This window comes from Neomonachus schauinslandi, chromosome X, assembly GCF_002201575.2.
Source record: "Neomonachus schauinslandi chromosome X, ASM220157v2, whole genome shotgun sequence".
NCBI classification, from domain to species: Eukaryota; Metazoa; Chordata; class Mammalia; order Carnivora; family Phocidae; genus Neomonachus; species Neomonachus schauinslandi.
Window position 1 is genome coordinate 81,344,244 of NC_058419.1, and position 17,412 is coordinate 81,361,655.

General features: G+C 38.1%; 1 protein-coding gene across 1 annotated transcript in view; it reads left to right on the top strand.

Moving 5' to 3' along the window:
* Positions 1-17,412, top strand: part of HUWE1 (HECT, UBA and WWE domain containing E3 ubiquitin protein ligase 1) — a 157,473-nt gene that overhangs the window by 17,334 nt on the left and 122,727 nt on the right. Inside the window, exons 2-5 of the mRNA XM_044911725.1 lie at positions 7,810-7,878; positions 13,742-13,840; positions 14,513-14,719; positions 15,866-16,018. Coding sequence (XP_044767660.1) covers positions 7,834-7,878; positions 13,742-13,840; positions 14,513-14,719; positions 15,866-16,018 — 504 coding nt within the window. The 5' untranslated portion in view covers positions 7,810-7,833. The remainder of the gene's footprint in view (positions 1-7,809; positions 7,879-13,741; positions 13,841-14,512; positions 14,720-15,865; positions 16,019-17,412) is intronic.

Below are 17,412 nucleotides of genomic sequence, written 5' to 3' on the forward strand. Positions count from 1 at the left end.
GGGTTTGTGTGTATGCTTGTTCTAAACTTCCTCACCCTGTGGCAAACATTTTCTCATTAGTAGTCATGGAAGTGATAGGTACAGGGTACAATAAGCACATAAAGAGGGACACTCAGTCAAGTTTTAAGAGATTAGGGAGAGGGCAGTCATAATTCTGGTTAGTATTTGTGCTTTCAAAACCCACATGAGTGTTCATTATGTTAAGGTGAAATAGAGGTTAAAGGGTCCCCTACCCTCAGCTTTCTTAGGAATTTTCTTTCTGTTATCTCCTCTTCCCCTCTACCTTTCAGTGACCCCATAATTCTCTGCTTGCATTGACAGCCAACATCTTCAGAAGAGTTTTTTACATATGCCATCTGTATTGCCTCATTTTTTTTTAAAGATTTTTTAAAAAGTTTATTTGACAGAGAGAGGGAACACAAGCAGGGGGAATGGGAGAGGGAGAAGCAGGCTTCCCGCCGAACAGGGAGTCCGACACGGGGCTCAATCCCAGGACCCTGGGACCATGACCTGAGCTGAAGGCAGATGCTTAACAACTGAGCCACCCAGGCGCCCCTTGCCTCATTTTCCATTGATTCCCTGACTCACTCCAGTCTGGCTTCCCTTCCCACCACCCCACTGAAACTATTGTTGGTCAGGTTATCTCTATTCCCAATTTCAGTGTACATTTTTCTGGACATACCTCATTTTAACATTGGACACAATTGATCAGTCTTGCCATCTTTTGTCTTTCATGATACCATGATGAACTAGTTTTACTTCTACCTCACCAACCTCTCCTTTTCTGGGTTCTTCTCCTTTTCCTTACCTTTAAATGTAAGATCAAGTAGGAACTCAGTTCTGGGCCTCTCCTTTGTTTGTAAGTCATCATCTCCAGACCAATGGCTTCAAATACTGTCTATATTATGACAATCACAGATTTTTATTCTCAGTTCATACTTCTCTCATGAACTCCATTCTGCAAATATTTGCCTACCTATCATGTAGTAGATGCTGTGCTAGATGCCAAGAGCTTAATACTGTAGAAAATCAAACTAGTTATATTGGTATTTGCTATGAGAGAAACAGGCAGGGTAGTGTAATAGAAAAATAAACTAGCTTTAGGTGAGTTTCCTTGGGAAGCCACTTTGGGTCTTAAAGTCGTTCCTCAAATGGAACTAGCTATAGGAAGAAATAGGAGTGTGGGGTAGAAGCATTCCAGTGGGAATATCACTTGTAAAGGTCTAGAGGACAGAAGGAACTTAGAGCATTCTAGAAACTAAAGGGAAAGACTAAAGTAGTTGTGCAGAGAGGAGATTGGAGAGAGTTCCAGCAGCCAAATCATGCCAGGACCCTGTGAGTCATGATTAGAGTTTGGATATAATTCTAGGAAAACTGTTGAAAGGTTTTAAGCAAGGAAGTAACATGAGCTGATTTACGTTTTAAGAAGATTACTTTTGCTGCTCTCTGGAGAAATGGATTGGATAAAAGTAAGTGTGGAAGTGGGGAGATCAGTTATCCCTGTTTCACAGTTGAGGAAACAGAAGTGTACAGAGGCTGGTTTGTCCATGCTCATACAGTGAGTAGGTGATCTAGCAGGGATCCTAACCTGGGTTTCCTGATTTTGAGCCTATATTCTGATCTGGTGCTTCTCAAACTTAAAATATATTAATCACCTGAAGATCTCATTAAAATACAGATTGCTTCCTCAGGTCTGGTAGGCCTGAGATTCTGCATTTTTTTTTAAAGATTTTATTTATTTATTTGAGAAAGAGAATGAGAGCACGAGAGGGAAGAGGGTCAGAGGGAGAAGCAGACTCCCTGCTGAGCAGGGAGCCCGATGTGGGACTCGATCCCGGGACTCTAGGATCATGACCTGAGCTGAAGGCAGTGGCTTAACCAACTGAGCCACCCAGGCGCCCGAGATTCTGCATTTTTAATAATTCCCGGGTGATGTCAGTGCTGCTGATCCTTCAACCATACTTTGAATTGTAAAGCTAACCTGCCACTACACTCAACTTCTATTGAGCCAGATTTGGGAACTACAGGTGTCCTCTGCCCTTAAGCTGATTCAGTATTGAAAGTCATTCTAAATTTGGTCAACTGGAGGTGATTACTACAGAGTGAGTTACCCTTTCAAGAGCAACTTCCCCTCAATATATTTTAAGTGAACACACTTGTCTTGATGTAAACCCTACAAAACCAAGATTCGAACCTCAAAGGTAAATGAAGTTTGGGGGAAAGGAGGAAGGGAAAAAAGTGGCTAATTAAATAGAAGTATTTAAGTAATGTATAGCTGTGGATGGTGGTTCATAAAATTACTTAATTTCCTTAAAGCTGATCTTTTTAACCTAAGTTTAGGAAGAAATCTTCATTACATGTAAAGATTGCTTGGTGCTCAGAGTTCTGGTCTGACCTAACAAAGGCAGTAGGCCATTTCCAGGAATTTGTTTAGAACTAATTTCTTTTTGTTAGAGGCTTTTTTATGTAATGGGATTTTCACCCATTTAACTTCTAAACATTAGGTAGAACTCATTCCGTGGTTACTGTTCCCATCATTAGTGTGATTTGACAGTATCTCACCTTCTTACCTTCTGCCCCAGCTTTCTCTCTTGCAATAATTTTCTGAACATAGGATCCAACAGTGTAAAAGAGTCTGTCACAACCATGTATTTTCATCTACAGGGCTTTATTGTAATAAAACTAGTAAATGAAGTGAAAAGCATGTTGTTAAAGCATGGACGTGGCAGCCAAAGAGGCCTGGATTTAGATCTTGGTGCCAGCATTTACTAGCTAGGCATAAGGTACTTAATTTCTCTGAGCCTCAGTTTTCTATCTGTAAATGGGGACAAAACTTGGCTTGAGTGGTGAGGATTGTATGAAAGACTTATATGAAGCCCCTTGGGCAGCATGTCTCAAAGTTTGTTCTTTGGGATACTTAAAGTTGTGGGCTTTTAGTAAAAAACCCTTGAAAAAAATGGTTTTGTGCCCTAATAAGTTTCCTTTACCCAAGATTTCTTGGAGCTGTTAGTAATGTCAGTCAGCCACTTGACTATCCTAAAGGAAGACACATTCCGTTTTGAACATTTCCCAAATTACTGGAACCTTGTCTTCCTTTATGGAGCAGAATGCTCTATAATGCTTTAGGAAACACCAATTCATTGTCTGGCTTGTAGTGAATGCTCAAAAAATACTTTCCTTCCCACTGTGAAACCAGCTTAGAAAGAGACTAACTAGGAACAAAAAAAACTTGAATTTTCTTAATTGATGTCTCATGGACAGTATTATTCTTTTTTAAACTATAGATGTTTCTTGTAACAAAATTACAGAAACCAGGTTAACGTTGCACTTGTTAGGGGAATGTGTGTGTTCGTTCATTTGTTTTGGCTTGGTTATTTAATTGGGTGCCTATCATCTGAATCTGTTTATGAAAAGTTTGGGGCCCAAACACTGGAAACAGAAAAAGCCAAATGTACTTGCTCTCCCCGGACCTTGACAGCTGGGGCCTGGGCTTAGGACCTACCCTTGACCGATGAGATGCTCACACTTGGGATTTTTTTGTGTCTAGAGCCGCTGATGCAAATAACCTGAGACCGTTCAGAAATCATTCTGCCACAGCAGTACCTTCCAGGCATCTAGAGTCTGGTGTTGGCAGTAGAGGCACCCCCATCTAAGCTGTGGGAGGTCCTTGGCTGAAGTTCAAGGCAGCGTAGCTTCCTTGGTTCCTCCTATTTTCTGAATGTGGATCTATAAGCCTTCCTATTGATTCCCTAAGCTGTTATCCTTCCAGTAAGTCTTTTTTCTGCTTTAGTCTATTTTCTCAACCCAGACCCTTGACTGGTACAGAATCCCAAGTCAAAACAGCTGTGGTTAAAGTGCGACACATGTGTGAAGATTTGCCAGTGACCTCATCTACATTTTCTTAAGTCAGTAAAAGAGTTAGAGTTGTTTATTAATGCAAGGTAATCATTGCTCTTGTTTTGGAGGATTGTTTGGTTTTTTATTGTCGAATTGTGAGGTTCTTTATATATTTTAGATACTATATATGGGTCGCAAATATTTTCTCCCTTTTATACTTTTACATTTAAGTCTGATCCTTTTTTTTTACTTTGCATTTTTTAAATAGAGATAATAACATGACATTATAATAGTTTCAGGTGTACAGAATAGTGATTTGGTATTGTATATATTGTGAAATGATCACAGTAAGTCTAGTTAGAATTTTTTCTTAAGACGAAAACTTTTAAGATCTACTCTGAGCAATTATCAAGTATATAATACAATATTAATTATAGTCACCATGCTACACATTATATCCCCATAACCTGTTTGCTCTATAACTAAAAGTTTGTACCTTTTGACCACCTTCACCCATTTCACTCACCCCTGCCTCCGGCATCTACCAATCTGTTCTATCTGTGAGTTCAGTGTTTTGGGACTTTTTTATTTGTTTTTTGAGACTCTACATGTAAGTGAGACCATACAGTATTTGTCTTTCTCTGACTTATTTCACTTAGCATAATGCCCTCAAGGTCCAGCCATTTGTCACAATGGCAAGATTTCCTTCTTTTTTATGGCTGACTAATAACTCCTCTGTGTGTGTGTGTGTATGTATGTGTATCCACTCATCCATCAATGGACAGTTAGATTGCTTCCATGTCTTGGCTATTGTAAATAATGCAGTAAACATGGGGATACATAGATCTTTTCAAGTTAGTGTTTTCCTTTTGCTAAATACCCAGAAATGGAATTGCTGGATCATATTTTTAATATTTTGAGGAACCTCCATAGTGTTTTCCCATATTGGCTGCACCAATTTACATTCCCACCAACAGTGCAGAGGGGTTCACTTTTCTCCACATTCTCACCACATGATTCATTTTGAGTTAATTTTTATATAAAGAATGAGGCTTAGGTCAAACTTCATCTTTTGCCTATGGGTATCTACTTGCTCTGGCACCATTTGTTGATGAAACTATCCTTTGAATTGCTTTTTCAACTTTGTCAAAAATAATTGGGTAGGGGCGCCTAGGTGGCTCAGTTGGTTAAGCGCCCGACTCTTGATTTCAGCTCAGGTCACAGTCTCAGGGTCGTGAGATTGAGCCCCGTGTCGAGCCCCATGCTGGGCATGGAGCCTGCTTAAGATTCCTTCTTTCTCCCCGCCCCTCCCCCCCCCCACGTGCTCTCTCTCTCTAAAAAAAAAAAATCAGTCGAGCATATTTGTATGAGTCTATTTCTTGAGTCTATTCTGACTGATATATGCATCTCTCCCACCTCCAATACTACATATATTATATATCTTAATTCTTGTAGGGAGATATATATGTATGTCATGAAATTGGATAAAGTGATTCCTCCTCTTTTTCAAAATTATTTTAGCGGTTGTAGTTCCTTTGTCTTTCCATATATATTTTAAAGACTTACTAATTTTAGAGAGAGTGCGCAGGTGAGTCCACGGGGTGGGAGGGGTAGAGGGAGAGGGAGAGAGAATCTTAAGAAGACTCTGTGCTGAGTGCAGAGCCTGACACAGGCCTTGATCCCACAACCCTAAGATCACAACCTGAGCTGAAACCAAGAGTCAGATGCTCAATTGACTGTACCACCCAGGCACCCCATATACATTTTAGAATAATCTCAGTTTATTTACAAAAAAAATCTTGCTGGGACTTGGATAGGCTCTGCATTAAACCTGTATGTCAATTTGAGGGGAATTGACTTCTTTACTGTGTTGTTGAGTCCTATGAGCATAGTATATCTCTTCATATATTTAGCTCTTTGGTTTTTCTTAAATCAACATTTTGTAGTTTTCAACATACAAGTCCTATACATGCTTTGTTAGATTTACACCTAAGTATTTTAGAGTTTTGTTTTGAGCAGTTGTGAGTGGTGGTATACTTTTAAAGTTTGGAGTTTATGTGTCCATTGCCAGCATATAGAAATAGATTGATTTGTGTGTTTATTTTGGATCCTGCAACTCTACTGAGATCATTTATTAGTTCTGGGAGTGGTTGTTTTGTACATTGGTGGATTTTCTACTAGATTAATCCTTTGCCATCTGCAAATAGGGAGTTTTGTTTTTCCTTTCTGATATATATATACCTGTTATTTCATTTTCTTACCTTACTACAGTGGCTAGAACTTCCAACACTGTGTTGAATAAAGTGGTGAGAGTGGACATCCTTACCTTGTTCCTAATTTTGGAAGGAAGGCATTCAGTGATTTGGGTTGTATGGTGTTGGGGCTGGCTGCTACTCAGTAGAGGTAGTCTCAAAGCCTCCCAGCAAATGACTGCAGCCACAATAGTGTGATAGCTGCTTGTTTTAGGGAATGAGTGTGAGAAGTTTTGTGAGAAAAAGCCAAAACTGAATACAAGTAGCTCACTTAAATTTCCACTACATGGATCAGATTGTTGCCAGAATCCTGTTGGTCTTGTTTTAGATATTTGGAAGTTGTAGGCAGCAGTCATTTTGTTCATTTTCTTTTATATTCTGAGGTAATTTTTTAAAAAGTAATCTGGAATTTCATATTCTAACATGTGAACCGTAGAGGGAAAACTGTGTGTGTGTGTGTCTGTCTGTCTCTACAAAAGCATTTTAGAATATACTCTGGATGTTTCACCAGTTCTTCCTGAAGTGTCCATTGGTTAAATAGATGCCGACCATGTAGGCAAATACACTTTATTTCCACAGTACTGAGTATGTTGGACTAAATTGAAGCCAAAAGCTACCTGAATTTTATACTTGTGCTTGGTCAGCTTTATACTATGACAGCCTTCTTGGAGAGACATTGACCTTCAGTTACTGCTGTATAGCAAATAACATTATTAGTAGGAGAATCCTTGGTGTGTAAAGAGCTTTCAGTTCACCTCTACTTCTGTCCAGGTGTCCTAGTTGGTAATGGGAGAAACCTTTATTTCTTTCTGTCCCTTGTCTGCCATGAAAGATCACATAGGTTTATACTGTGGGTTGCCCACTTTCGTGCCTTCTAAATTAAATGGCCTTAGTAAAAATGATTGTGTTCTGTGCTTAGGACATTTCTAGTGGGAGTCTTATACCTCATTTTCTAATTTAAAAATAAAAGTGTTGTGTTGCCTTTGTTTTTCTAACACAACTAATATATTTTTATTGGTTAAAACAATAAAAGATACAGAGATGCGTATACATAATCCTTTTGGTTAGCAATGAGTTAACATTTTGATGCATACCCCTTCTAAGCAGTTTAGACATAGGTTTATACTGTTTGTTTTATAACCTTTTTATTTCACCATGAACATCTTTTTGTTATATAATTGTGTGCAGTGTTTATAACAGTTGTGTAATATTTCATTTTAAACCAATCCTTTTTGGACATTTGGTCCTTTCCAATTTGTCACTATTACATATGGTCAGGCAGTATAGATTCTTGTGGTTAAATATTTGTGTACATCCTTATGATTTTCTTTGGATAAATTCCCAGAAGTAGAATTGCTAAATTTTCCAGAAAACTACAAGGATATGGTGAATTTTTCCATCCTGAGGTGTGTTAAAAACATTGTGATCTTTTATTTTCAGTTATGAGTTTGAGAGGTTTGTTTTTTAAAAAAGTGTTTTAATTTTGGCTTAAATTGATTACAGTCTTACTCAACATATGGATGTGGGCCAATTTTGTCTGGAGAGATTCCTTTTTCTTCCCTACCTCATAGCTGTGCCTCTAGTTGGCATGGCATCATAACTCCAGAGTTTTTGCTTTAAGCATTTTGCATGTTCTTCATTCTGTCTTGTTTATGTCAAGCATATAGTACTTAAGATTGCAACTTTAAGTTCTCACTTTTTTTGGGAAATTTCTTTTCAGATCATAAAACAGAAAATCGAAAACATGAAAGTAGACAGGACTAAACTGAAAAAGACACCTACTGAGGCTGTAAGTATCCAGAAGTATGCTCTATTTTTTCATTTCAGAAAAAGTCCTGGCAATCAGTTCAACCATCCTGATCTTCAAACTATGTCATCACTTATATATACAAAGTGCAATAAAACAGCAAATTGTCTTGAAATGGTCAAATTTACTTTTGAACTTCCCTTGATTAAAAAACTGAATAAGCTAGTCACCAGTGGAAAGTGAGCACTAAACTGTTTGTAGCTTTGTGTACCTGAAGTAGGCTCCCTGGCTGCTGTCTTCTATGTGTTGGAAGGCAGTGTGGTATAATGGAAAGAGCAGATGTGGATTCAAATTCTATCTGTACTTATGGGGTCTTTTTCAATTTTGTTTTCTCGAAAATTAAAGTGGTAACACCTTTCTTAACTGGGTTTCTTGTGAGGCCAGTGTTGTAGCTTTTTTTAAATTATAGATTTTTTTTTTTTTAAGATTTTTTATTTATCTGAGAGAGAGAATGGGAGACAGAGAGCATGAGAGGGGGAGGGTCAGAGGGAGAAGCAGACTCCCCGCTGAGCAGGGAGCCCGATGCGGGACTCGATCCCGGGACTCCATGATCATGACCTGAGTGAAGGCAGTCGCTTAACCAACTGAGCCACCCAGGCGCCCCTAAATTAATAGATTCTTAATCATACAATTCACCTTAGCCTGTATTAACCTGTGTATTGGTTGACCATGTCAGTTGATCCTATGTCAGCAGTAGAAATCCCAGGTTTAGTCCAATATTCTGTCAGCTGGCTTAAAATGCATTTTGAGGAGAAGAAAGTATTGCATTGTTATGACCCTCCTGTAGATCCCATTATGCTATAGTTCAGGGAGCACGAGCTTTGGAATTAGACATGAGTTTAAATCACTAGATTTTTGTGGCCTGGTTTTCACAGCTGTAAAATAGCGTTGATAATTTTTCTTTCCTTGATGTGAGGCAGATGCTTAGCAAAGTATCTGGCACATAATCAATTAGTTCATTTTCTAAATACAAGCCACTTGGATTTTAAAAACTGTAGCTACCTGGCAAGTATCACCATGGATATCACTATTAACATTTTGCTATATTTCTTCTCATATTTAAAAGATTATTTCATGGACATTCTCCCGCCCTTTTTTGTTAAGCATTACACTAATGAATGTGAGAAATGCTGTCTTCCCATACCCTCATCAACATTACAGATTATCTTTTAGATTTTTGTTAATAAGTGGGGAAATATTTCATGGTTTTAATTTTCATGCTTTAATTACATATATTTTCAAATTTATTGGCCTTATATTGGTTGTCTGCTCATGCTGGTCATTTTGTATTTGACATTGGAATATCAGGTTTTTTACTGAGTGCCATACATATCAAGTATGTTCACTTTCATATCTATGGATACTTTCCTTTTGATTTTGTTTTTGATGTGTTTTGGCATCTTGAATTTTTGACAGTTATATACCCAAATTATTTTGGAAACGAAGGAGCAAAAAGAAAAGTTGCCTTAAGAAACTACACAAATTAAAACAGTGGCATCGGGGCACCTGGTGGCTTAGTTGGTTAAGCATCTGCCTTTGGCTCTGGTCATGATTCCAGGGTCTTGGGATCAAGCCCCGCATCAGGCTCCCTGCTCAGTGGGGAGCCTGCTTCTTCCTCCCCTGCTCCCTCTGCTTATGCTCGCACTCACTCTCTCTGTCAAATAAATAAAATCTTTAAAAAAATAAAACTGTGGCATCGGTGTAAGAAGATAACCTAGGAAAGGATCCTAGTGTACCTGTGCGTAAGAACTTAACATGTGATAATTATAGGAATTATTGGTTGGTAGGGAAGGACAATATTAATCAAGAAACTGTCGGGAAAATTGTTTTGACTTTTGAGGAGTGGGGACTGTTATTGAAGAAATTCTAGATAAATTAAAAGTCAAATATTTTTAAAAGAAATAAATTCTTGGTGAAATATAAATGAGTATTTACCTGGTGTTAGATGGGGATGGCCCTTCCAAGCATTAAAACAAAGGGGAAAAAAAAAAAATAACAGAAGCGTAAAGTAATATATCCAAAGTAAAAAGGCACATGACGAGCTGGGGGAAATATTTGTAACCTAATACACAGTTGACCCTTGAACAATATGCGTTTGAACTGCACAGTTCTACTTACATATGGATATTTTTCAATAAATATGGTATTGTAAATGTATATTTCTTATTTTTCTAAAAATCATAACATTTTCTTTTTCTAGTTTATTATAAGAATACGGTATATAATATACATTCCATAAAAATATGTGTTGAGTGTTTATGTTACCAGTAAGGCTTCCAGTCAACAGTAGGCTATTAATAGTTAAGGTTTTAGGGAGTCAAAAAAATTCTACTTAGGTTTTCTACTGCATGGGGGATAGTCAGCACCCCAACCCCCATGTCGTTCAGCAGTGAACTGTAGTAGCTACATCAGTAGGAGAGATGAATATCCCAATGACAAAATGGACATAGGTCATTTCAGAAAAGAACAAATTCATTAAACTTCCAGAATAACCTTGTAGATAATCAGAAATGCAAATTTTTTCTTTTACCTAGTGGATTGGTACAGATATGTTCTTGGGGTCACACCTATACACACATTCCTGGCTCACAACATTTGATAGCTCCTAGCAAATTACTTAGGATAAAGTCCTGGAATTGGAATTTTTAGACCATTGCCTATACATTTTTTTTCTTAAAGATTTTATTTATTTTTTACCTGAGAGAGAGTGAGAGGGAGAGAGACAGAGAGAGCACAGAGGGAGCGGGAGAAGCAGACACCCTGCTGAGCAGAGAGTCCGACGCGGGGCTTGATCCCAGGACCCTGAGATCATGACCTGAGCTGAAGGCAGACACTTAACCAACTGACTGAGCCACCCAGGCGCCCCTCCCTATAAATTTTTAAGGCTTGAAGATGCCTAGTTTTCTTGAGCAGCATACCCAATTTTCTGTACTGTGGTTAATACTAGGTATTATTTTTAAGGACATTTAAAGTTTTTTTGTTTTGTTTTGTTTTTTACCTTTTGACCCCCTTTACCCATTTTTCCCATCTGTCCACCTCTGGCCATCACCAGTCTATTCTCCGTATCTATGAGCTTGGGTCTTTTAAATTTGTTTTTTGTTTTTTGAATCTATGTATGAGTTGAGATTATATGGTATTTGTCTTTCTCTAACTTCTTTCACTTAGCATAATGCCCTCAGGGTCCATCCATGTTGTCATAAATGGCAAGATTTCATTCTTTTTTATAGATGAAGAGTATTCCACTGTATATGTACACCCCATCTTTATCCATTCATCTGTCCATGGACTCTTAGGTTGTTTCCATATCTTGGCTATTGTAAATAACGGTACAGTGAACATGGGGGTGCATATATCCTTTCAAATTACTGTTTTATTTTCTTGGGTTAAATACCCAGAAGTAGAATTGCTGGATCATATGGTACTTCTATTTTTAATTTTTTTGAGGAATCTCCACAGTTTTCCATAGTGGCTACACAAGAAATACATTTATTGATCACTTTGTATATCAGCAGCTGTGCAAAGGATTTTTCCCCTAGATTTGATATCTTTAGTGGAGCAAATCAATGTGAACCTTGGCAATTAGTATGCATCCATTGAACTGGCAAGTGCTTTCTTTTGCATTACCTGGAGAAGGAAAATAACAATCAGTTTGCATTTATGTAGCAGGAACAAGATGGTAAAGATAGACTTTTGTCCCTGGTGCATTCTGCAAACCACAAGGTCTGTAGGGACCTTGAGACTGCTGATAAAACAGAACATCATGCTGGTATATTAAATTGATGCCATTATGCTGACTGTATCTTGTGAGCAGAAAACGCAAGTACCTTAGATGCCTTAGACATATGTATGCCAGAGACTGCCCTTTGAAGCTTCAGGGTCTTCCACATCAGGAAAGTTTCTAGGGGTCCAGAGGTCTGGGAAATACCAAGATTTCCCTTCTAAAGTGAGAGATGAATTGCTGTACCTTGTACCATATACCATGAAGACAGAGGAACAACATATGAGGTGCCTCTTTGGATTTTGGAACCAGCATACATCAAATTTGGGCTTGTTGTTTTGATTCATTTACTGGATAACCTCTAACGTGATAGTGAGGTCTGGGTCTGGGAAAGGTTCAGGTTATGGTATAAGCTGCCCTACTATGTGGACATTTTGACCTAGTAGAATGAGATGTCTGACTTAGGTGTCAGCCAAAGATGCCTCTGGCAAGCTGTGATAGAAGTGCAGCTGAGATTCCTAGAATTTTGGCAAGGCTATTGTCTGCCAACAACTATTCTAACATTCAGAAAAGCAGCTTCTGGCTTGCAACTGAAACTTGATACAGACTGAATGCCTGATTGAGATATCAAGTGATTATAGGATTCAAATGTTCATCATTAATTGGGTGTAATCTAACCCACAGAATCAAAAAATTGGATCTGTATAACTGCATTCCATTAGACATTGAAGTGGTATATTAGATACTAAGCCTGAATAGGTCCAGAAGGCGCAAGTGAATTACATGAGCAGGTGGTTTAGACTCCCATGTTATGTTTCTCTTGCTTCATCACCTCTCCCTCAATGTATATGACTTTAAGGAGAGGAGAAAAAAGTGCAGGCCAGTTTATGGAAGGATTTTATGCCAAGGATTTTACATGCATTAATTACCACAAAAATTTCAGGTAGCTCTTAATAATGCTTCCTCAGGGAGAAAGGTTTGGGACTTAGCTTAAAGAAAACCTTTAAACCCCTGTTTTTCCATGTTGTGTTTTGGGTACTGAAAATACCTCTAGTTTAAATCTCACAACAACGTTGCTGGATAAATAGGTGGTGTTAGTTCATTTTGCGGAAGAGGATACTAAGATTCAAAGAGGTAGCTTACCAACTATCTAATTCCAAAGCCCATACTCTTTGTAGTAGTATGCTGTCTCTCAATATTTAAGCCCCTGTTATGTGAAATAAGTGCTTTAGTATGTGGCAAACATTTGAACCTCACATTACCAAGGTAGTTATTAGGTCTCTTTTCCTGGTAAGAAAACTGTGGCTGAGAGATTGGACTAGCTCATGATCAAACAGCTTATTAAACATCAAGCTAAGAACTGAACCCAGTTTTGTTTGGTTGCAAATCTAGGCCCATTTCCAGGATACCATATTGCTTTACAGAGAAAAAAAGCCAGTGTAATCATTTCCAGCTGCCATCCATTAAAAGAAGACTTCTCTGTCCCAGTCCCTAGCCTTCTTCCTCCTCCACTTTCAGAAACTTTACTATAAGCTCTCAATCCACGCCTTGTTACCTGAAAAACAGGCCCTTTCATCAGTAAAAGAGAGCAGGAATATATGGCAGTGTAAGATCAGTGTAAGATCTCCTGTAAGAATGAAGTCCCATTATTACAAAGTTCAGAAGGTCTTTGTCCTCCTACAGTTAGAGGGTTTAATGTTGCAGAGAAATACAGCCAGTGCTAATCTTCACCTTTAACTGTGAATTCACTAGGGTTTTTCAGTGTTCCTCTGATTCAACATTTCTTATCAGGCATTTTAGTTAACTTTCAGACTGTGGTACAGATTCTTTCATTTTGTTCTTATTGGTGTCTAGCTCGTTTCCTTTATTTCTGTTGTCTGTACCCTTCCAAGTAGATTGTCTACATGTACAAGTTTATCCAAGTTAAAAATGCACAGATGGATTGTTTTATTATAATATTTCCCTTTAATCCCAAGTGATTGGCAAATTTCCCATTTTCTAAGGTAGTATATTCTTTCAGAAGTTAAATTGCTAAGTGTGTTGGCCTAAAGATTCCTTTTCCCATTCTTTGTTTTTGTGTATCCCTCATCCTCCAAAACACTCTTAGTGAATACCTGTTTTTCTCAGCCTGCAGACTGCAGAGCCTTAATAGACAAACTCAAAGTTTGTAATGATGAGCAACTCCTCTTGGAACTGCAGCAGATCAAAACATGGAACATTGGGAAGGTATGTGAACCCATGCTCCCAAAAGACAGGGCTCCCTGGACTAGTACATCATTTTGTATTCTCTGATATGGAAAGAGAAACCACAGTGAGGTAGCATCATTCATCAGTTACTTAGTAAGTATCTAGTGTATGTCTAATACAGCTCTAGACCAGTAACTTTTAGCTTGTGAACACCAAGGAAATTTTGAAAAATGTGAAAGAAAATTTCGCTAGCTTGAAAATGAAGAATGTTTACACAGGTGATGATAAAGAATTTCAACCACAGAATTCCTTTAGTTTGACAATATGAGTTTGAGATAGTTAAAAGAATCTTCTTTAGGTAACTCTAAAAATGAACACTTCTGATAAAATGGGTTCTGGCAGGGAGAGTCATTGTATTTGTAGACCTCAGAATGTAGCCAGAATTCTCTCTCTGAAGACCTAGTTAAGGTGTCTACTGGTGTTAGCACATGTGTACTTGATGCACTGATGTAATAATGAACTCAGGTTTATATGCCTCAGAGTATGATATTTCTCATACAGGTTTCTGTACTGGTGGGGGGTTTTAAAGAGAAGCAAAGGTGGGAAGTGAACTTGTCTAGGTGTCACGCTCAGCAATCAATTGTAGCAAAGCACCCACATAGTACTTAGTACCTTATTCTCCGATGTTCCTCTTTCTCTTCCCTTCTCCAGTGTGAGTTATACCACTGGGTGGATCTGTTGGACCGCTTTGATGGAATCCTGGCAGATGCTGGACAAACAGTGGAGAATATGTCGTGGATGCTCGTATGTGATAGGCCGGAAAGAGAACAACTGAAAATGCTTCTCTTGGCTGTGTTGAACTTCACAGCCTTGCTCATTGAGTACAGCTTTTCCCGGCATCTGTACAGTTCCATAGAGGTAGGAAAGGTTCAGGCCTGTGTGATCTCTTCTCAAGTATTATTGTTCATGTCCAGAGATAAAGAAATTGCTATTTCTTTCTGATAATTGCTTCTTTCCTTTTCATTATGGAGGTCTGGGGTTTTCGGTGTCAAAGACAATGATGATGTTTTCTGGATATAGATGCCCTTCACAGGTTGCTGGGAAGGTTCTTTATTGTCACCTTCACTCTGCCTTTCCAGATTCAAGAAATTAATGAGAATGTAATACATGTATTGAAGTATTCTTGGGAATTTGCAAAAATTGATCTTTGTTCCAGGTTATTAGAACATTACTCATTGCCTAAATGACCTGTTAGGTTTATTTTCCCAAGTCTTTGGTAAAGAAATAGGATCAGAATTGAAAGGAAATGGCTTGGGAAAAGTGGAATAACTGAACTAAAGTATAGCACCCACGGTTTTAAGTGAGGAACGGATAAGCAGTCTGTTAAAGATAAAATAGATTAGTTGCAAAAGGAAGTACATAGCCTTCAGGATTATCAGCAACCAGAAATACCTAGGTTTCTTGCCAACTAAGTGACATAATGATTTTAACACTGACCAAATGCTTCAATATAGTGATGAACTTTGATTTTATTAAAAAATCTAGTCACTTTTGGATTACTGTTACATACACTATACTGTAACAGTCATAAATGCCACCAGCTGTTGTTGCTATCTTTAGCTTCTATATGGAGGACCCTGCATTTTAATTAGTTCCAATTTTATATTTGTCAAAGGATACAGAAGGAGCATAAAATTACCTTTCTTTCACAATACTTTTAGTCTAGTTGGAGACTTAATGTTCTTAAGTTCCACTTTGTATTAAAATACCACATTTGTCTCTTTTGTAATCTGTTTTTTCCCGTGGGGACACCTGTGTAATTTTGAGCTGCTGCTCACTTTTTTCTTTTTTAAAAACTTGGACTTTCTGGCTTGCTGCCAGATTATAAGCTGCTTGGGGACAAGGTTGCATGTTGTAGGTGCTCAGATATTCATAAATAGTTTTTTGTATTAAACTTCTTGATAGTTTTGTGTATATGAACAAATCTATTACTACATAGGCATTTTAAGTTTTCAAGGCCTAGTGTGCCCGATACCATAATCTTGCCCATTTTGTTCCCTGTAGCATTTGACAACTTTATTGGCTTCCTCTGATATGCAAGTGGTGCTGGCAGTCCTTAATCTTCTCTATGTATTTAGCAAAAGATCAAACTATATCACACGCCTTGGATCTGACAAGAGAACCCCACTGCTAACCCGGCTACAACACTTGGCAGAGGTGAGTCATGGGTAAAGAGTGGAAGAGCACAAAAATTGGACCATATAGTTCCTTTTCACAGGTGTTTTTTACATTGTCAAAATGGATTACTATCCCTAAGTTTACTGGCCTAAATGAATAGAATTATGGGGGCCCCTTAACTAAGTTCCCACCAAAACCTAAGAAGTATTTTCAATTGTTACGAAGCAATTTTGAGGGATTTCATGAATCTCTACTCACAAAGCAGAATCACTCTGTTCAAAAATGGCAACAGCTTTTCTAGAAAGAAAGTTCATAATCAGATTCTACTTAGGAAGGAAGTAGGGTGCAATTTGGATTTGAGTCTTGTCCCTGCTTATTAGCTCTGATACCAGTTTTCTCTGGGAATTTAGTATATCTACCTTAAGAGTAGTTTCAGAATAAAATGAAATGTAGGGTACTTAGTGCTATGCTCAGTAATTGGTTTGTGATGGTAGTAATTATAATTGAAGGCAAAAAAAAAAAAACTACTCTCATATAAAAGTAAACCAAACTATTGTCCAGTGTTCCTAGAGACAAATTGATCATATGTACTTAGGGTTTGAGAGAGGTAGAAAGCTTTGCTAGAAAGCTTTCTTAGAAGAAAATTGAGGGGTGCCTGGTGGTTCAGTCAGTTAAGCAACTGCCTTCAGCTCAGGTCATGATCCCAGGGTCCTGGGATCAAACCCCACGTACTCTCTGCTCAGCAGGCAGCCTGTTTTTCCCTCTCCCTCTGCCTGCCACTCCCCCTGCTTGTGGCTCTCTCTCTCAAATAAATAAAATCTTTAAAAAAAAAAAAAAAAAATTGGTAAGGCTGACTTTTTAAAAGCCAATTAATGATTACATCATAAATAATATAACTCAAGTTTCAGGCTATTTTTAGGTACATGATTCCTTAAAAATCTTCCCCCCCCCAAAAAAATCTATTTATTTATTTTAGAGAGGGAGAGAGAGCCAGGGGTGGGGGTAGAGGAGCAGAGGCAGAAGAGAGAGTCTCAAGCATACTCCACACTGAGTGCAGAGCCCCACGCAGGGCTCAGTCTCACGACCCTGAGATCACAACCTGAGCTGAAACCAAGAGTTGGATGCTCAACCGACTGCACCACCTAGGCACCCCTCCTTAAAAATCATTTTTGAAAGATATAATATATAACCTGTATTGTGAAAATTCTGGGACATACAGAAAAGTATAAAGAGAATATTAATCACCTTTAATTCATCCAGATGGAGCTTCCTTCAAAATTTGAGTATATTTTCTAATTGTATTTGCAAATATGTATATACAGATGTGCGACCTATTCTGTTAACATAATTTTCTCATGTTATTAAAAACTGTAAGTTCAGTATTGGCTCTCCAAGTAACAGTAAGAGGAAAAAGAAGTCATATTTCAATAGAT